We start from the raw sequence: 20,862 nt of genomic DNA, 5'->3' as shown, positions 1-20,862 counted from the left end.
CCCTGCGTCCTGATTGGCTCTACCATAAAATCTGGTGCCGAAATCACTCTCAACGGAAGCGATCCCAGATGGATGTGAGTGAGCTAGGCGGAAAGAAATTCATCTGGCGAGAGTAAGGTTAGTCATAGATGGCTAAGAGAGTTTGAACTTGGAACTTCGCACACTTACAAATTATGTTTTGCAATGAATTAGCTTTTAGCTGAAAATATGCTCATATATTTCATGCTCATAAAAATGTGATTTTGAATATGAAAGGTGACATTAGCAGAATCGTTTCGGATTTCAATTGTCTAGTCTATCTTTTTATCAAAAGCTTTTTGATTATTGATTATTGAATATTGAATTTGAATATTATTATGATTATTTGTGTCATACGCATACCAGGGGATGATTTATATTTATATATTGCAGAGGTCAAAGTTGTTCTAGTTTTAGTTTGTACATTTTAGGCAAAGTAAGAAGTAACGTTAGGAATCTCTGATCAATGTGATTGGTAAGGCCTGGGGACAGAGTGGTAATTTGGTAATATCAGGGGACATCATGTCACAGCTTCCATTTGAAATTTGGACCTACATGACTAGAGATAAAAATAGAACTATGGTGTTCCAGACTAGATTTCTCTGAAAGAAGATCTAGTTGGGCGGGTCCAACCCTGCCAGCTTAAATTATTACCTCCCTATAGCCTTGACCTCATTGGTGATAAAATGTTTTGAGAGACTTGTGAAAGACATTATCTGTTCATCCACACCTGGCTTATTAGACCCCCCCAGTTTGCCAGACCAAATAGGAGTGCTAATGATGCCATATCCCATCCACACCACTTTCTCTCACCTGGATAAAGGAAAGGAAATTATGCATGCCTGTTGTTCATTGACTATAGCCAGAGCCTGTCTACGGAGAGCCTTGGCAGTTCCATTAGAATTCCACTGGGGATGATCGCGGGCGAGCGCAGACTGAATGGGGGTCTATGGAGCTATCTAGACGGCTAAATGTTTCTCTTTCACCTGCTTGTCGTGGAAGAATCACAGATTTTATTGTAGTTTATGCAAGTTCAATTTGGATTTTAGATCTAAAGTTAAATGAATGAGTACTTATGTCCTTTTCATTTCTTACAGGTTGGGTCGTTGTTGCCCATAGCACGCTAGCATTGTGCTAATGAGTGACGTCATTGACACGTTTGAAAGGCTTTTTAGAACAATTACATGACTTTAAAAATATAGCAATCAACAGTGTGTTTTTTTGCCTCCCCTTTCGAGTGCAACATACAAATTACTAGACAAAAAAATATGTCCAGAGAAAAGTGGATATTGAGGGGTAAAGCTCCATAGACCTCCATGCATTCTGCGCTCGCCTGCGAGCGCCCTCACGTGGAATCTGAAGAGGAACTGCAACCAGTCCAGAAACCGGAAGTAACCAGACAGTGCCAATTCACTTCCTATTAGACATTCTCTGCTATAGCTTGGCATTTAACACCATTGCCCCCACCAAACTATAGTCACAAAGATTAAATAACTTGGACTTAGCCCATCTCTTTGCTCCTGGGTTCTCAGCTCTCAGGTGCAGCTCTCAGGATAAATGTCTCTGCACAGAGTGGTCAGATGTGCTGAGAGAGTTGTCAAGACTAAACTACCTGCAATCACATGGCATTTACACCAGGCGTTGCCAGTCAAGGGCAAAGAAAATATTAATGGACTGTCACCACCCTCCAGAACTGAAAGCTTCTTTCCCTAAGCCATATGGGCCATGAATGCATAACTGTCCCAGCATTTTTCCTTTATTTTATGCCCATTAAAGCATGTATTTAGTTGTACTTATGTACCCCCCCACCACCACCACCTTTCTTATTTAGTGTTATTTTATTGTTATTTTATGTCTTGCTCTTCTACTTTTTCTACTATTTTTTACCCTTTGCATAGCGTGGAGTTGCTGTCACAATCCCTCATTTCACTGTTTTTATGTTTCTGTGCAAATATGTAAGGGATAATGGACGACACGGTGGTCTGTTCACAGAAGTTAATGCACGGTCGAGGTTGTAAAACGGCTCCGACGCGAAGCGGAGGGCCGTTTAAACCTCGTAAGTGCATTAACTTCTGTATATGCTACAATGTTGCCATGTTCTGAACGTCTGCATTTTACAGTTCGGATGCAACGTGACAGTTCATTTAAACTTAACAACGAGTTCAGCAAATTAATATACAAGTGTGATACGGCCAAAAAAAAAGATCTACATCATATAGGTGTGCAAATAACATACGGTTAATGGTCGTTCTAATTTACGTAGGACAATGGGAAAATTAACCAAGCAGTGGAATAAGCAAGTGACAAATTAATCTCTTGAATCTTGAATTACGGCATAATTTAGCACTGTTAATATGGACAGCTCCCGTAAGGAACTTTTTTTAGTGCATGCATGTTGACGCTACTGTATGAGCATGTTCAGGAAGGGGAAAAAAAAGAAATATTCGGAGGATCAATTTGATAAACATCCATAAGAGCATAGGTCTATTGTTATGGTGGAGAGTCTCTGCAAGGGACAGATTATGGCCAGATGTATATATATATTGTACCATTCATTATATAGTAAGTCATGGAAATTCAGTTTTTTTTTTTTGTCAGGGAAAAATCATGGAATTTTACATTTGACTTTGACTGGGAACCCTGAGTAAGGCTTTGAAGACAAGATGGAGGATTTTATACTTTATACTGAATAAAGTATAAAAGAGATACAATCTATGAGGGAATTGATGGGAGATGGTGGGTGAATCATATGTAAATGATAACCTGGTTTATAGGCCAAGTATACTTGCGTCGCCGTATAAAAGGAATTTGGTCTCTGCATTTATCCCATCCATGAATTAGTGATACACACGGAGCACGCAGTGAGGTGAAGTACACACTAACCCGGAGCAGTGAGCTACCTTGCTATGCTCGGGGAGCAGTGAGAGGTTAGGTGCCTTGCTCAAGGGCACTTCAGCTGTGGATGTGGGCATGGGAGAGCAGTGCCCAACCACTTCCCCCGCCCACATTTTTCCTACTGGTCGGGGATCGAACTAGCAACCCTTCGGTTACAAGCCTGAAGCCCTAACCAGTAGGCCAAGGCGGCCCCCATATGTTTGAAAACAAACGTAGAGTTGTATACACTTGTAATGCAAGCAGTCCAAGCAGAATTGTGCTGCAGTGGACTGGTCCTAATGATGGGGCAGCCGTGGCCTACCTAGGGTTGCCGGTTCGAACCCCGACCAGTAGGCACGGCTGAAGTGCCCTTGAGCAAGGCACCTAACCCCTCACTGCTCCCCGAGCGCCGCTGTTGTTGCAGGCAGCTCACTGCGCCGGGATTAGTGTGTGCTTCACCTCACTGTGTGCTCATTGTGTGCTGAGTGTGTCTCACTAATTCACAGATTGGGATAAATGCAGAGACCAAATTTCCCTCACGGGATCAAAAGAGTATATACTTATATTTAATAGCAGGGCCGAAGTCACCATAGACATTGAGGGGGACATGAGAGCGCCACTGACAGTAGAAAACTTTTTTCTACTTTCAAATCTCTTCTCAATCCTCCACCACCACCATCAACTATTTCACTGTCAGCAGATGACTTTGCAACATTTTTCACTGAAACTGGACTCTTTCTCTCCTCTTGATGAGGAAGCAGTCTCTCAATTGCTTCAGCGAAGTCGTCCAACAACATGCCCATTGGATCCTGTCCCGTCCACTCTTCTACAGTCTATCTCACCTGCTGTTCTACCAGCAGTCACACATGCTTCACTCAGTTCTGGAATAGTTCCTTATTCTTTTAAACAGGCTAGGGTTACACCTCTGCTAAAGAAAACTTAATCCAACTGAGGTGAAGAACTACAGACCTGTCTCCCTTCTTCCTTTCTTGTCAAAGGTTTTGGAGAAAGTGGTCTTCAAGCAAGTTTGTGACTTTCTTCATCAGAATAATCTACTAGACCCTATGCAGTCTGGTTTCAAGAGTGGTCATTCTACTGAAACTGCTCTTCTGTCTGTGACTGAAGCTTTGAGAGTAGATAAGTCCTCTGCTCAGTCATCAGTATTAATTCTACTAGATTTATCTGCAGCCTTTGATACTGTTAACCATGACATTCTCCTTTCTATACTATCTGAACTGGGAATTTCTGGAAAAGCTCTTGACTGGTTTGAATCTTACCTTAAAGGGCGTTCTTTCAACGTGTCTTGGCAGGGACAGGTATCTAAGTCTCATGAACTCACCACAGGTGTGCCTCAGGGATCAGTATTAGGACCCTTGCTTTTCTCTATTTACACCACTTCCTTAGGTGAGACCATTCGCTCCCATTTGACTATCACTGTTATGCAGACGACACTCAACTTTACCTGTCTTTCCCACCTGATGACTCTAAGATTTCTGCATGCCTTAAGGATATTTCAGCCTGGATGAAAGATCGGCACCTTCAGCTTAATCTCTCAAAAACAGAGTTTTTGGTGTTTCCAGCTAAAACAGCTATTCCCCAACAGATTGACATCCATCTTGACTCAACTTCACTGACCCCAACTAGATCGGCACGTAACTTGGGCATTGTAATTGATGACTGACTTAACTTCTCTGAGTATGTAGCTTCTATTGCAAAATCATGTCGGTTTATGCTTTACAACATTAGGAAGATCAGATCTTATCTGACACAAGATTCCACACAACTTCTTGTTCAGACCATGGTCATCTCTAAGATGGACTATTGCAATTCACTATTAGCTGGCTTACCCGCTTGTGTAATAAGGTCATTACAGCTGATTCAGAATGCTGGAGCATGACTGGTCTTCAATCAGCCAAAGAGGACACATGTAACTCGTCTCCTAGTTACTCTCCATTGGCTCCCTTTAGTAGCTCCCTCCCTTTAGTAAATTTAAATCTCTCACTTTGGCCTATAGGACACTGACTGGATCTGCTCCTAGTTATTTTAATTCAATAATCAAGCCTTACATCCATAACCGCCCACTGCGGTCTTCTGATGAGCGTCTGCTATGTCGACCAGTCATAAAAACTGGGTCTAATTCAAGACTCTATTCCTCAGTGGTTCCATGTTGGTGGAATGAGTTGCCCAGTGCTCTCCGTTCCTGTGGTAGTTTTGGGTCGTTTAAGAGGGGTCTAAAGACATTCCTGTTCAACGTGTACTTAGTTGTTTAAGCGCTTATGTGTTATGGTTTGTAAAATATTGTTTTATTTTCATTAGGCTGTTGATTAATTTGACATTATTGTTTATTATTGATATTCTCCTTAATGTAGTCTTACCATGTCATTGTTTTATATTATTGATTTGAATGGACATTATTGTTTTATTATTGCTTTTCCCCTCATTTTCATTGCTTATTTTATTAGGCTACTGATTGAATTGATATTGTTGTTTAATTTTACTATTCTCCTTATTATATTTGACCAACATTCTAATCTGTTCCCTGTTCAATTTTAAATATTATGTTGTTTTGTATTTGTGTATCGCTTTGGACAAAGGCGTCTGCCAAATCCATAACCATAACCATAACTATAACCATAACGTGCCCCCCCCCCCAATATTCAAATATGACCAAAATGCCCCCCCCAATATACGGACATAGAAAAAGAAAGAAAGAAAACGCTATACTGCAGGAAACCAACAAGCACCACAATCTGAAATGTAGTCAAACGTAAATAACGCACAAATTAGTGACCTACTGTATGGTTCCAGAGAGAGTGCCCTGGTGGTTTTTCGTTAGTGGCGTGCACTATCAAAAGCTTCCATTTACTGTACCATGATGCGGTAGGGCTGTCAACAATATCGCTGAAGCTACTGGTCCAATTCTCACAAATCTTGTTGGAAAGGTGTAGCACAGGCTAAGGAAAGCCCGTTATTTTTTTTCGGAGCCGATAAGACTCAAAGGGAACTTTGAAGCATTTTCCATATTGTAGGCTATCCTTAGCCTAGAAATCTAGACGCACCCTAGCGGCGGCAAATTAATTTGCTCAGCCTGTACGTCTAGTAGCAAACCATAGGGATTTCTATTGGCTGACGCCGTGGACGTCATCCAATCACAGCGCTCTATTTTGTTAGAGAGTCTTAAGGCGGGCTTAACAGGATGACGACAGTCCTGCAATGGTGAACAACAAGGAAGGTGGCTATGGCGAACGAAGAGCGGTTGTTTGAACCGGCCTTGGCATCAACTTTGGAGGAGTTGGACTTGTGCTTTTCTTTGAAAGTTGAGCAACACAATGCACTTTCGAAGTGGATGTATTTGCCGTCTTGCCGACAGGATAAGGTAAAAGTTTGATATATCAACGTCATCCTGCTCTTTGTTCTGATTGGTCGTAGCGCTGGCCTATGGCATGCCTAGGCCCCTTGGATTAAGCGAGGTGAATGGGTCGATTCCAGACTATACATTTCAATGATATAGGATGGCCCGCCAGGCTAGGCTATCCTCGCAATGATAGCGAAAATGAAACTTAATGCCCATTTATTTTAAATGATGAATTTGTGCGTGCATATGTCACTGATTTTTTTCACGTCTTACAACATATAATGCATTCATATGCTAGTAGTAATGTCAGAAATGATCCAGTTTATAGGCCTCTTAGAAATAGTTGAAGAGTTCAGATGCAAAACCCTCTAAATCCGTCTGACCACATTTCTTTTAAATGAGCATTTAAAATCCGGTTCCTATAGGTTTTTGCATAGAAATCGATATTTCATACCAGGAAGAGAGTGTTATTTGATGTGTTTTGAAGTTAAATTATTTGATTAACGTATACTATGTGAGGAGAGCATTCACTCACCATCTTTATCTCATTTTTGACGTAGGTGGCATTTAGAGGCTTTTGCATCTGAACCCTTCATTGTGGCATCTTGCATGTTACATTTAGATGCGCACTCAATCGCGCATCCATGCAGGCAAAACGTAGGCCTACGATTCAAATGTGGCGACGGCACACAATTTGTAAAAAAAAAAACGTTTACAATGCACTGGCGGTGATAGCCTACACTTAATGTGAATCGCGGACAATAACCAAAGAAAGGAATTTGCACCTCCATTCACCAAGTAAGGGCTGTAGTAGGCCTAGTGTTTCTACATGTTGGCACAAAACGTCATTTCTGTCAGAAAGGAGCCTATAATGCTCAGGGTAACATGAGGTGATGCAGGCAGAAGAGGGGCCTTAAGGCCCATTCACACCAAAAACGATAACGATAACTATAACTATAAATAAATATCGTTCTCGTTAATATGAATGACTATGTTCACACATAAACTATAACGATAACGACATGAAGAACGATATCGTTGATAAACGATAAAATGCTAATAGCCAATCAGAACCCATCGAATTTTAGCCCTCACATTTATTAACACAAACAGAGACTTTGTTTATCGTTGTTCAGTGTGAACGCTTTTATCGTTATGGTTATAGTTATAGTTATCGTTCTTGGTGTGAATGGGCCTTTAGCCTATTTCTGAATCCTGTCCCTTTCAACGTTAAAATTGTGTGATTAGCCACCAGCATAATATAATCAAAATACAAAATCTTATTATGCTTTAGGTCCAAACCTATGAGTCTAAGCCCTAGTTTTAAAAAAATATCTTCAGGTGTAAGTAATTAGTCAAAGAGCCATTGTATTCTGTGTAATATAGAGGTTAATAAAGATACTCTAGTTTGTAATGTTTTTTAAAATATTAATTTGGGAGACAAATTGAGTCATACCATAGGTCTATGTCCAGGAATGGATTAAGGCCTATTCACACCAAGAACGATAACGATAACTATAACCACAACGATAAAAGCGTTCACACTGAACAACGATAAACAAAGTCTCTCCTTGTGTTAATGAATGTGACGGTTAAAATTCAATGGGTTCTGATTGGCTATTAGATTTTTATCGTTCTGAAAATCGCTCTGAAAGTGATCCCCAACGATATCGTTTTTCATGTCGTTATCATTATAGTTTATGTGTGAACGTCGTCATTCATATTAACGAGAACGATATTTATTTATAGCTATCGTTATCGTTATCGTTCTGAACTGAATGGGCCTACTGAATGGGCCTACTGGGCCGAAGAGCTCAGGGGGCCCTGAAGCCCAAGCCTCTGTGTGAAGCTGCTTCTTCTCCACCCTTCAAGCAAGCCCCCGGACCCCCTATCTTATGCCCCCTATGCATGTCCGTCAACAGTTTGGAATACCCTAATTGACTAAGTGAACTAATTACTTGTTTGTGATTTTTAATAATATTTTTGCATGCAAGGAAATGTATTGAAATTCTGTTTGGGGGTCCCCCAAACCCCGCCACAGATTTGGTCCCCCCCAATGTTGACATCATGACTACGGCCTTGCTTAATAGAATGTGCAGACTGGTCCAAATAGCAAAGCTGAATGATCTGACTGGTTCAACAGGTGAAAGAGGACCTTGCAAATTTTGTGAAAGGCAAATTTTGTAAATGTGACAGTAGGATTTAAAGACAAAATTAATTTAGAAGATATCAAACCATGTGAGAGAAACATGCTGGAACCTGTTGTAGCAACATCTTATGGGTTATTAGTTTAAAATTGGTATAGCATCTGTATGCTATATGCTAGCATCTATATTATGAATTAGCCTACATAATTTCATTACTGGCCGTTCATTGGCAATTTGCTTGGCTGTAAGTGGACACTCTGTTGACTGACCCAAATTGAACTAATGGCGATGTGAGCACACCTAAGCAGTTGTAGTCTCGACGGCTTTCCAGGATTAGAAGGATTTGAAGAGTTAAATCCTGTTGACAGAGTATAAAGGGCAGTTTAAGAGTACGATTTATCTGACTTTTATCCCCTGTGTTATCCCCAGGAGCAAAGATTTTGTAAGGCAGATGAGTAATAACACCTAACCAGATTGTCAAGCAGCATAAACACCTTTCCTTACATTTTGTCAGTGTTTTTTTTCTAATGAAGATGGATGGTTAGATATCAATGCTTTATGATACATCCAGAAATAAGCAGAATGAAAATTAAGAAGACCTGCATAAGTAGTCTGAAGTCTTTGCAGATACCACAAGGTTATGGCTGGTTCCTTCAGGAACAAGTTACATCTAGGGATTTCTTTGGCGTAATCAGTTATGCACTCTCAACAGCTTATTTACTATTTTAAGATTCCAAATTCTGCAAACAACTGAGTACCCTCCACCACCACCACCACCACACACACACACACACACCACACACACACACACACACACACACACACACACACACACATTAACTCTTTGCTTTTGACAAAACCATTTCCATCAATTGTAAGATGAAATAATAGTCAATTAAAGACCTCTTGTATTCTATTGAACCCAACTGACAATGGACTGCTTTCCTAAACTACGTGAATTGGTATGCTTCCTTCCTATAAGAGTAGTAGTCTAGTCCAAAAATGTGGATTAGGAACCTGACTCCGTAAACACAGAGTAAAATGTAAATGTCCTTCAAGAACTGGTGTCAGGTTTGTCCAAGTTGTTTTGTGGCCGTTTTTGGAGCCTGGGATGTCCACAGAGATCACATTTTTTTACAGTGTGTCAGAACACAGGCAGATAGCAGATGGTGAGGTGAAGTTTGCTGGAAGTGACAAAAACTGTTTTAGCCTAAAAAATGTATGACATCACTTAGTGCACCTTTAAGGAATAAGGTGGATACGAATACAACTGGAAAATGGTGTACGTAAATACTAGTGGAGAGCTACCACCAATGCAGCAATACCATTTATTTTCCAACTCTAGGGTTGTATATCTTACCAAAACTCATTATCAGACTTGTCTGGCACTACACAAAAGTCTGTTCAGACACACACACAAATAAACCTAGGTGTGCACACAAACACACATACTGTAGACATTGGCACACTACAGTAAAATTCTAGACAAAACACAAAAAGCAGTGTATGACCACTTCATAATAAAAGTAATATGCGGATACAGACATGCATTTGGGTGTCATCAAAGAGTAGGCCTACTGTCTGTTGTTGCAGATTTGTCTTTCTAGAAAGGTAGTGCGCACATGTTTGTGACTTTGTAAAGACTATGAGGATGGCTTTAAAACACAGTTTTTGTACAACAAATTTTGCAGGAGCTACAGGGGTAAGGTTGTTTCAGATACATGACATCAACATGTATGTGGCCATATTATGTATCTGTTAGTTTTTAACATTTCAGTCTGAGTCAGGTAAAGCGCTATGGGACCTTTTATTATATATATAGGCATTGATGCTTTGCTGAGGTACAAAATCAATGAAAACAGACAGGGTTGAGTATGCTGTGACCATAATTGTCTTTCTTAGTGTATTTTCATTTTCTTCTGAACACAAATGATAAACAGAGAGAATGTGATCACAGATGTGATCACTTTTATTTTACTGCTGTACTCATATGTTGGTGACCATCCTTTCAATCACATTTTTATGTTTCACAGCATTACGCAAACCCTGCAAAACAAATACGTTTTAGGACATACTGTGGATTCATCTTATCCTCTCCTTCCCCTTTCTCAACTAACTGGATTAGTCAGGTGTAGGTAAGACCAGAGAGTTACAAGCATTCCTTAATCCAAACATTTGCTGTGGAAAGATAATCAGGATTTAGAAGATCTTTGCTGCATTTCTCTGTATACAGCGTATAAGCAGTTTATAGCTCTACAGTATATATGCAGAATCCCCTCACATGGATCACTTCTTCTGGCCAGCAAGTGACAGGAAGACACTGCAGTAAAGATGGCGAAGGACTTCTACCTGTACGAGAACATCTCCAAAGTCAGTCCCTTTGAGGGCCCACAGTATCATATCGCTCCAAAATGGGTGTTTTATCTACAAGCGGCATTCATGGGCATGGTGTTTTTCTTGGGAACGCCACTCAATGCCACCGTGCTTTTCGTCACTGCTAAATACAAGAAGCTGCGGACGCCTCTGAACTACATCTTGGTGAACATCTCCCTTGGGGGATTCATCTTCGATGTGTTTTCTGTCAGCCAAGTGTTTTTGTCCAGCCTACAAGGATATTACTTTCTAGGTCACACAATGTGTGCACTGGAATCTTCAATGGGCTCAGTAGCAGGTATATTGGACGAGCTTCTTTTTGTATGCTTCATTTGTATATTTGTATGTTTTTAATGCATGTTTTTAAAATATCTGCATTGCACTAGCTAAAATATAGTTTAGCTATTTATCATCTCTAACAGTGCTTTTTGAGTGTAGAATCTAAAATAAAAACAAAAAAACAATGTGTTTCTTTGCAGGCTTGGTAACAGCATGGTCGCTTGCAGTCTTGGCAATTGAGAGATATATTGTCATCTGCAAGCCACTTGGGTCTTTCAAATTTGGAACGGGTCATGCAATGGGTGGAGTGGCCTTCACCTGGTTTATGGGGATTGGATGTGCAGCACCACCCTTCTTCGGCTGGAGCAGGTTGAGTATAAAATAATTAATCGATCTAATTTGTGTTCATTTGTGTAATCATTCTTTTCCCGGGGCGTTCAGAATCAAAAGGATATCTATGCAAAATGCAAAATCCTATATACGGCTGTTTAAATATTGTTACATGGCTTTTCAACAAGACAGTTTTTCACCTCATTGTTGTTTTTTGTAGGTACATCCCTGAAGGCTTGGGCTGTTCCTGTGGTCCTGATTGGTACACGACCGGCACAGAATATAACTCGGAGAGTTACACATATTTCCTGATGGTCACTTGCTTCATCGCCCCTCTCACCTGCATTATCTTTTCATACTCGCAGCTTCTGTCCGCCTTGAGAGCCGTGGGTCCTTTCTCTTGATCATCATATTTCAGAAAAGGGAAATATTCTTGACCTCTGTTGTACAGTTTTCTCTAGTTTACACTATTCAGTTTACAGTATTCTACATTCTGTTCTACAGTTTTTACCTTGATCCTCCAGGCTTAAAATGGGAATAGTACAGCTTCAAAAAATTTTACCCACCTCTGTTATAGGTTGCAGCTCAACAGTCTGAATCGGCATCGACACAGAAGGCAGAGAAGGAGGTGACCCGGATGATCATCATGATGGTGTTGTCCTTCATCGTGTGTTACACGCCTTATGCTCTAGCTGCGCTGTACTACACCCTTGACCATGAGTCAGAGAAGGATTACCGTCTTGTTACTATTCCTGCACTTTTCTCCAAGAGCTCCTCTGTTTACAATCCATTGATTTACTGTTTCATGAACAAGCAGGTATGGATCCTATCAATAAATACACATAATCCCTCGCCCAGACAATAATGACTTGCCATTGTTAACTTCAACAATTTCTCAACAACAGCACAAGCATTTGATCTTGCCAGCTTTTGTTAAGCTATCATTGTATACTTTTTACTTTTTATTTCAGTTCAATGCATGCATTATGGAGACTTTCTTTGGAAAGAACATTGATGAGGCTTCAGAGGTGTCCAAAACTGAGGTCTCGTCTGTGTCTGCTGCTTAGGACACCATTTCAATCTCCCTTGACTGACTTGACTCACTTGAAGAAACCAGACATTTAGTACAACGTGGAAACTGATTCAGCTGTTTGGTATCTATTTAGAGCAGTCACATGATTCAAAAACCTGACCCTCAAAAGCCACAGTCAGGATGCTGCCTGATATTTTTGGATGCAGGCTTTATGCCCATAGAATTACTTTGATGACGAAGTTTGAGTGATGTTTGGACTTTAAGTTTGAACGATGGTTTCTCCAGTAAATACCTGATCTTTTTGTATATGTATATAGTATGCTGCAATAAGAAAATGAATTAAAAAATATATTAGATACTAGTATGTAAAAGTAATACTGCAAAAAGAAAATGAATAAAAACATATTATAGATGCTAGTAAAACCACAAGAAAGCAAGTGTTCAACTTGCATAAGCAAATTGTTCAGATGGTTTTGTAAAATACTGAGCATCTGTCAATTAAACAGTGTTGAGCACTAGTGTTATGTGTTCATGTGTGTCTGTTTGCTTGTTTGGTTATTTATTTGTTATTTTGTTTGTCAATGGGATTATGCATACTGGTCTAAATGTCCTGAAACATGTAACATGGCCCAAGGAAGAACCTCTTTTATTTTGGAAAGTGTAACTACATTGCACAGGCGTCCATGATCTGCCAAATCCATTTTTCCTTGGCCCAGGGTTGATTAATCCTGTTAACAAGCGAACAAACCAACTAGCAAACATGGGACATCTGTGTCCAGTCAACTTGGTGGAGCAATGCACTCTACTAAACAAGTGCTTACTTATTTTATATTATTTATTTGGCTAATGCTTTCATCCAAAGCAAACTAACTATGTTGATTATTACAAGGGCCACCCTCCCCAGAGCATTTCGGGGCTAAGTCCTTAGCTCAAGGGCACAAAGGTGGCAGCCGGGAATAGCATCCTCAGTATCAAAACGCACTGACTGTGCATTGAGGGGCACAATTAACACAATCAACTATTAAAAAATTAATTTGTTGAAAAAGAATGCTCACTCTGATTGTGACAGTAACGGGCAATCGATGCTTAAAAATAATTCAATTTACTCCTTGCTGTCTTTATAAAAGAATCTATCTAAGAAGGTTTTATAACTACATTGTAGTAGTCACTCCAACTGGTCAGATTTGAACAGGTGAACCATCTAAATGTGTTCTGTAAGGATTTAAAAACAAAATGTAGTTTGAAGATAAACCAAACCATGTCAGGCTGATTTATTTGAAACATCTACATGCTACAAAAGCACAAAAACTACTGACCATAGTCTCAACATGACGATTGAATTACTCAGTGTCACAAGATCGATGGCTCCAATGTCACTCCCACCACCCACGTCTGTAACCTTCGACCCCACACTTTTCTGTTTATGTAAATGTGTCCATGTACCTTGTTTGTTTGTTAACTTGTTGTTTGTGTGTAACTTTTGTATCTATGTGAAATTGTGAAGAGTCTTGAAAAGCGCTATCATTTTTTTTTTGATTATTGAAAATTATTTATTATTTTATAATTATTATCATCATTGTTAACATTACGATTTAAGGGTTAATTTCAGCAGATTTCAACTGAAGTTGTACTGCACTTAGACATGATATGCGATCAAGCTTTGCAAGGCTATAAGTAGCTGAGGATAACATTTAGGAAAATGCTGATCTAGTTACCTAACCCAGAGAGCTGGTGAGGACAAACATCACTGATTACATTCACCGGTTTCCCACAGCCAGTCTGGTATGTTCTAGTGGTATGTGACAATAGGGCCTTTCCCCCCACTGTTGTTGTGTAAATCTTGTCAGCTATGCCAATGGCTCTCCCTGGTGGCAGAACATGGGCATTACCAAAAAAACCAAGAAGCCTTTTGTCACACATTCACATCTTTATGTAAAAAATTCTGTGTCAAATCAATTCTTCTATGAAACAGGTGCTCAAGAAAATGAACAATAGAAAGTATATGTCTAAACAGTTGTTAGTAATAACAAATACAAACATACTATAGAATCTGACTCCTAAACCTTAGCAGGTAAAAAAACACTTGGGAGTTGTCTCAAATCTCTATATGTGAATTTCAAATTCATCTAGTTCTATTCTAGAGAGGTATTTCTTACCGAACGTGAAGCCTTTGCCACACTAACACTCAGAGACTTAACACATCCCACTGACCCATGTCCGTGTCCTTATCATATCGTTGGCAGATTACTCACATGGCACTTTGCATATAAGGTTTTCAAAAAAAGTAACACCATATATTAACACAAGGGCAAAGAATCTTACAAAAAATATATCCAAATAATGTAGAAATACATTAACAGGTTATTCTCAAAATGCACACATCTACGTTCATGCCTTTGGAAGGGCACATACGGTTATTTTTTTCCCATTTCTCTAGAAAAGCAGACAGCAGCAGACTAGCTAGTGGTTGATGGACTACAAGTCCCCCCCAACACACACACACACACACACATACACACACCAACAAATATGGCTACAGGAAAGAGAAGACTGAGAGTATTAAAAGAAGTGGTCAAATGGCTATGGAGCGAAGTTAGAGATGGAGATCCACAGTTGCACATCATCGGAAGAGAAGAGCTGGGTAGCCTGGTGTGTGGTGCTGGTGGCCGGGAGGCTGAGAGTTAAAAGACTCAAGGTTGGGGCTCAGCGTTGGGCTCATCATAAATATAACTTCCCACTCCTCCAGTGTTTACACCTGTTATGAGAAAAATAAATAATTACAAATTCAAACCAGTTACGCAGTTAAGACACTTGAGATGTACCTGTTTAAATTTATCCATAAAAAATCTTAATGATGTACATTATGTTTTGTTGTTGGTTGTATATCTGATAGGAATTCACTGAAGTGTGATGTTCTGAGGTACCTTTGGGTCCAAACAGGACAGCATAGCATGGCTTGTGACAGTAGGGCTGGCCATCATGCTGTGAAATACATCAAGTAGAATAAATTTCATTAGTTTCCACTGCAATGCAGACACAAAACACACACACACACACACACACACACACACTCACACACATACAAACTCACCTCTGCATGGCCCCCTGGTGCCAGAGTCTTGCTACACCTCTCACAGCGCAAGCAGGGACGGTGCCAATCCTTACCAAGGGATGTCACCTTTTCAGCTAACACACACACACACACACACAGAGAGAGCGAGAGAGAGAGAGAATACTCAAACTGGGTTTCAACTACAACCAAATCTGACAAATCCAGCTCCAAAGTTTATGACTGTGAGGTGTCAGGAACCTTCAAGTAAAATGTTGTTGACTACATCTGGCTTGTAGAGAAATGTGACCTTAGATTTTTTATCACGCCAAATAAGCAGCTAAAACAGGCTACTGTTAAACTACTGTGTGAATCCAGCATCGAACCTTCCACATGACAGTCATTACATTTATAAATTATGATCCAAAGAAAGGATCATAGGGACATTCAAAGTAGGCCCATCAATATGTCTCTTAACAAAAGAGAAAAAATGCAAAAAATATTTTGGTATTTATGGGTCTCCTAGCAAAAAAGGTTCCCAACCCCTGGTCTATGATAGGTTTTGTACAGAACTTTTACATGACCTGCATTGAAAGAATAAAGTTGTTTAGACTCACCAAAATACACTGTCTTGCTGCATCGTGGGCAGACGTTTGGCTGTCCAGCGAAGGATGTGAAACTTGCAGCTGGGGAGAAATCATCCAGATTATGAACCCCTTCATCTTAATTGCAGCAAACTTACACAATTGCAATAATATTGAGGTGTATGTATGTATGTATATATATATACTGGAATGTTTTTAGAAGATTAGATTCAGAATAATCAGATTGGTCTTTTTTCTGAGTGAGTGAATATTTGAAAATGGTTGTCAGTGGTGATGTCATAAAAAATACTGTGAACGATAGTTTAATGTGAAAAAGTTTTGAGGGGAAATTATTTTACTAATCTTCTCCCATTTTTATTCATGTTCTACCAACACAGATTTGTCCCTCGATCAGGCATTTCCTCCCAAATTGCATGTCAAAGCAAGTTGCCTACAATAACATAGCAGCAAAGAGTCATAGACTTCATTCAGATCAGAGATGAAGTATGTTGGCTTGAGATAAAACTGTGTGAGACACTCCATGACATTGTGCTAAGGGAAATCCACAGGTGGTCTAGACTGTCATCAAGCTCCTTTTGCCTTTCCTACCTTTCACTGGGCCTTTGGGGGGGGCGGATGCTTTCTTCTCTGCCGGCTTCGGCTCAGTTTCCGTGGGAACGCTGGCAGCATCCTCGGTGACAGGGGTATCATAGACATAGGAGCCAGCTCCTCCAATGTTCACACCTTCACAGACAAAGAAATGTGTGAAATTGGCACAAAGAAATTTAATTTACATTAGTACATAAAAATCAATAACAAATGGTGATATTACATGCTAAACTGACAATTTACATTTGACATCAAATCACATGGTAAATGAAATGTTAACAGTAATTCAACTAATTTTAAGTAAATAAAAATGTTAATTTTGTTGTCATCATCTAATTATTGACCTCATCAATGCAGTAATCCAGCGTTAACTTAGAGAGCCACTATGAGCCATCATAGAGATCGACCTGATAAAAAGCTGTTAAGGGTACTGTAAAACTGCAAAACTATACTGGCTGAGTGAATCCAGTAAAATGGTATGAACTAAATATTTAAATCCATTTTAAATTCATTACACTCCCTGCTCTAAGCGATGCTGGGTAACGTCACTTCTGTTATTATTCAAACAAAACAGAGAGCTAGCTCGCTACTTCCTCCCCCTCCCTCCCGTGCAATTGAAACTCTCCTAAATGAGCATCTTGTCTGTGATTTGCTGGAACAGTTTGTTATGTTTTTATGGGCTAGGTTTGCCCAGGTTGTTTTTGTTGCCTGGGCTGTTAACAGTGATCACATTTTTTTACAGTGTATTTAGGACACAGGCAGCTAGCGAATGGTGAGGTGATGTTTGCTGTAAGTGACAAAAATTGTTATAGCCTAAAAAGCGTGTGGCATCGCTTAAAGCACCTTTAAGCACAATTATTTTAAGGCCTCGTTATACAAGATATGAGACAATAATCATGAAAGAAAATGTTAGCGTTCTTTTGTGTTTACATTGCAGATGTATCACACAGGTACATAATAACCTTCTGACACCAATGAGTAATTACTGTAAAATAGATTGATGTACTGCACCTTTTGGTCCATAGAGGGCAGCATAGCATGGCTTGTGGCAGTAAGGTTTCCCATCATGCTGTGTGCAGAGAGAAGTATAATGTCTAGTGAGACAAAGCATTTCACAACATGTGGGGGAATTGCAGATATAGTTCACTCAATTTCTTGACGAAAATAAACTATGGTGATGTAAAAGGTAAAAATATAACAAATAACAAAAACATATTTGATCTTTAAATTACCATTATAAGGTGCTATTGTTGTCATTACATTATCGTTGTCATTATATATACATGTACCCAGTGATTAAACTAGCATTAGCATAAGTTTATGGCATTAATGAGAGTGAATAGCAGTAGCAGTGTGGGTCATTTGAGTTATTGCACTGCTTCTCTGTCTCTGTTTGTTTTATAAATCCCTTGGCTTCTCTCCCCCTGGCTCCAGGACCTGCAGTGTGTATTCACCAGAGCTGGAACTCATCCTGGAGGGGATGACTCAAGCAGCTAAATGGAACACACTAGCCCAGTCCCTCATTGGGTGACGGGTTTCCATGGGCACGCTGGTGTTACTGATATGACAGTGAGGGCTGATCCTGGGGGCTGACTGGGCCGTCACGGCGCCTGGTCGCCGCCCGTCTCTATTACCCACCTCTGCATGACCTCCAGGGATCAGCGTCTTGCTGCAGCGCTCACACTTCAGGCAAAACTTATGCCAGTCTTTCCCCAGGGATGTCACCTTCTCCGCTGGAGAGAGAGAGGGAGAGAGAGAGAGAGAAGGAGAGAGTATTTTGGGGGACAGACAGAGAGGAGATAAAGGAGAAGCGATAGGGAGTGCAAGCAAAAGAGTGAAATTTGATATCAGCGTATCAGCTTGAAGACCATTTTCATTCGCCATCTGCCCATTGCAATGCATGGATAGTTTCTGGACCATTTAACAGTCTCGGTTTTCATTTCATTTAATGGATGCTAAAAGAGTTAGTGATACAATAGAATACAAAGCTAAATGAACGGGCTTCACTTGCTTTGACTATGTTTAATGTAAAATACATTGTGTCGTCCAAGACAAAACATTTTTTTGTTATCATTATCGTGTACACAATTACAGGTTAATTTAATAGATTTACTCCACAATGCCACAACCCATTGTTTTAGTGCCTTTTAGTCTGATGAGTTCTGCATGCTTGTGTGACTTGAAGATGTGTCAAATGAAGATGTAATTTAGGAATTGGCTTGATCAACTTATCTGGGATGTTTTCACTCTAGGGACACACCCAATAAATCAACTACTGGTATCTGTGTTTTCTGCTGATTTTTACCTAATCTTTCCCTAATTCTTCTGAATAAGTACAAGATGTTTAGTGACAGTAAACACAATGGTTTAGACAAGGAATGTTAACAGTGAGTGACTCATCAGACTCATCATTTGTTCAAATAAAACCTGCTTTAAAAAAAAATATATGGCCTTGTTTAAACTCAGACATCCACATGTATGCTCCTCCTAAATGCAGCAGCATCAACATAAGCATGCTTTCCTTTAGCTATTACGAATAAGTAAAGCTAAATTCTTATGCAATGGCCCATTTGAAAGGAAAAAAGAAGATGTGGTGCATAAATTAGGGTGGTTTTAAGACTTAACACTCAAATCAAATGGAAATGGCATGATATGCAATCAGAGAATTGAACCCATATAGGACTAGGCTACTAGCATCCTCTCATGAAACTGCCACTACCATTCAGTCTCAGGGAAAGGATTGCAGATGCACAGAGTACAGTAAGGCATCCCATCAGTTTAAGTGTTTTGCTGAATCCGTTCCAAAGGAAGACTCGACTGTAGTGCACATCAATTCACGCGCACGCTCGTGAGACATTCCAGTCCACCTAAATTCTGCCTACTTCTTTAAGCAGTTGAGTTGCCTATGCGATGTTTAGCCCATTCAGTCTGGTAGGCTAATGATCTAAATGCAAATGCCTTCAACACCAAAACAATGCAGATTTAGGCTCCTCATTTATCATTATACTGTACATAGTTCTATGAAAGGGAATGCTTTTCCATTAGCAGGTCTTTTAATGTCACAAGCGATGAAAGTTGCTCCTTCGCCGCTTAGGGAGCTGTCCGTAGTCACTGGTACTGAAATTATCCTCGTCTCTAGGATTTTTACTTCACCAAACCCTACTGCAAACCTGGTGTCGCTGAATGCTTCCTCTAAACACGGTGCTAGGTTCGTTTCGATAAATAACATGGCGCTCCTCTTCGTTAGTTAACTGGATTTGCTTTCGTGCATAGTTAAGATAGCTCGGTTAACGAGATTGTCAGTGGGGGTTGTAGTTTAATCTGTCTAACAATTAAACAAACACATGGTGTCCATATTGCTCTAAACCAGCATCCGCTCATTTGGTTTCCTTAACTGACCCCAAAGCGCACGACTTCGGCAGAAAATGAGCAGTGTCGGATAACCAATGTGGAGTTAGCCTACCACGTCGATAAACGTCGTTGCCTAGATAGCCTACTGGTTCGGTCGCATGGTTCAGATGAACTAACCTTACCTTACCTCGACTGCATAAACTGCACCTTTGAATTCTCCCCTCAGTTCGTCTTGTTTTTTTTTTTTTGGTCAAATTAGCTAGATCTTGCCATATTCGACTCTAGCCAGGCTTTCCCATGGGCTAAGGTCCATTTAGTAATTTCGCTTTAAGCAATGTCCACTACAATGGTCGGTTGCATCCGACCCCATGCGAAACGATGATAAAGAACGTGCATGGCTGTCACTTACCAAAGTAGACCGTTTTATCACATTTAGGACATTTTGACGCCATCGTTGTCCCGTTGAAATGGACTCCTTGTTTTTATGAGTGGCTGTGTGTTAGCTTAAATTGCGAGTCTCATGGGCGGTTTCACTTACTCCAGCAAGAGATGTTCACGTGAAGAGAGACTGGGATGCAAATGCATGCCTCATCAAAGACAGAGCTTTTTTCTGCGACCGGGGCCACGCCCTACCGTTGACGTAATGTTGGCTAGCAATTTTGTGGCCATGCGCCAAAATGATAAAATGGCTCTTTAATAAAACATCATAGGTAGGCCTATATTACAATATTCATCCATCATTGTGGGATAGCAGTGTGCAGATTAATATCCTTCATAGTCTATTATGAAACCATTGTGACACCTATACCCTGTGATCTTTTCAGCAATAACTTAGAAAAAGGTAGTCAAAAGCAGCAGGC

At 40.1% G+C, this 20,862-nt stretch overlaps 2 protein-coding genes across 3 annotated transcripts; one reads left to right on the top strand and one right to left on the bottom strand.

Annotated features, from left to right (window-relative positions):
* The first annotated feature begins 10,179 nt into the window (after positions 1-10,179).
* Positions 10,180-12,760, top strand: LOC121711468 (ultraviolet-sensitive opsin-like). 2 transcript variants are annotated; one of them, XM_042095104.1, is made up of 6 exons: positions 10,180-10,529; positions 10,628-11,065; positions 11,247-11,415; positions 11,597-11,762; positions 11,954-12,193; positions 12,348-12,760. In XM_042095104.1, the coding sequence occupies exons 2-6, from the start codon at positions 10,726-10,728 to the stop codon at positions 12,441-12,443; spliced, it is 1,011 nt and encodes a 336-aa protein (XP_041951038.1). In that variant the 5' UTR covers positions 10,180-10,529; positions 10,628-10,725; the 3' UTR covers positions 12,444-12,760. The 2 variants fall into 2 exon arrangements, with proteins under 2 accessions (XP_041951038.1, XP_041951036.1); XM_042095102.1 differs by lacking the exon at positions 10,180-10,529 and having other exon boundaries at positions 10,538-11,065.
* Positions 12,761-14,834: 2,074 nt separating this feature from the next.
* On the bottom strand, positions 14,835-20,598 carry crip2l (cysteine-rich protein 2-like). The gene is made up of 8 exons (XM_042095113.1): positions 20,412-20,598; positions 18,290-18,384; positions 17,663-17,720; positions 16,652-16,786; positions 16,076-16,144; positions 15,501-15,595; positions 15,334-15,391; positions 14,835-15,164 (listed from the first exon to the last, which is right to left on the bottom strand). Exons 1-8 carry the CDS (start codon positions 20,452-20,454, stop codon positions 15,100-15,102), a joined length of 618 nt encoding a protein of 205 aa, XP_041951047.1. The 5' UTR covers positions 20,455-20,598; the 3' UTR covers positions 14,835-15,099.
* Positions 20,599-20,862: the final 264 nt, after the last annotated feature.

The sequence above is a fragment of the Alosa sapidissima genome, chromosome 6 (assembly GCF_018492685.1).
Source record: "Alosa sapidissima isolate fAloSap1 chromosome 6, fAloSap1.pri, whole genome shotgun sequence".
Taxonomy (NCBI): domain Eukaryota; kingdom Metazoa; phylum Chordata; class Actinopteri; order Clupeiformes; family Clupeidae; genus Alosa; species Alosa sapidissima.
This window is presented reverse-complemented; position numbering and strand designations above follow the sequence as displayed.

Excerpts from the sequence above, each read along its gene's own strand:
- LOC121711468 (XM_042095104.1), top strand. The coding sequence starts at position 10,726 with ATGGCGAAGGACTTCTACCTGTACGAGAACATCTCCAAAGTCAGTCCC. Across the intron at positions 11,066-11,246 it reads TTCAATGGGCTCAGTAGCAG|GCTTGGTAACAGCATGGTCG; the intron begins GTATATTGGACG and ends GTTTCTTTGCAG. Across the intron at positions 11,763-11,953 it reads TTCTGTCCGCCTTGAGAGCC|GTTGCAGCTCAACAGTCTGA; the intron begins GTGGGTCCTTTC and ends CCTCTGTTATAG.
- crip2l (XM_042095113.1), bottom strand. The coding sequence starts at position 20,454 with ATGGCGTCAAAATGTCCTAAATGTGATAAAACGGTCTACTTTG. Across the intron at positions 16,145-16,651 it reads CCCCAAAGGCCCAGTGAAAG|CTGCAAGTTTCACATCCTTC; the intron begins GTAGGAAAGGCA and ends ATTTCTCCCCAG. Across the intron at positions 15,596-16,075 it reads CAGCAAGACAGTGTATTTTG|CTGAAAAGGTGACATCCCTT; the intron begins GTGAGTCTAAAC and ends TGTGTGTGTTAG.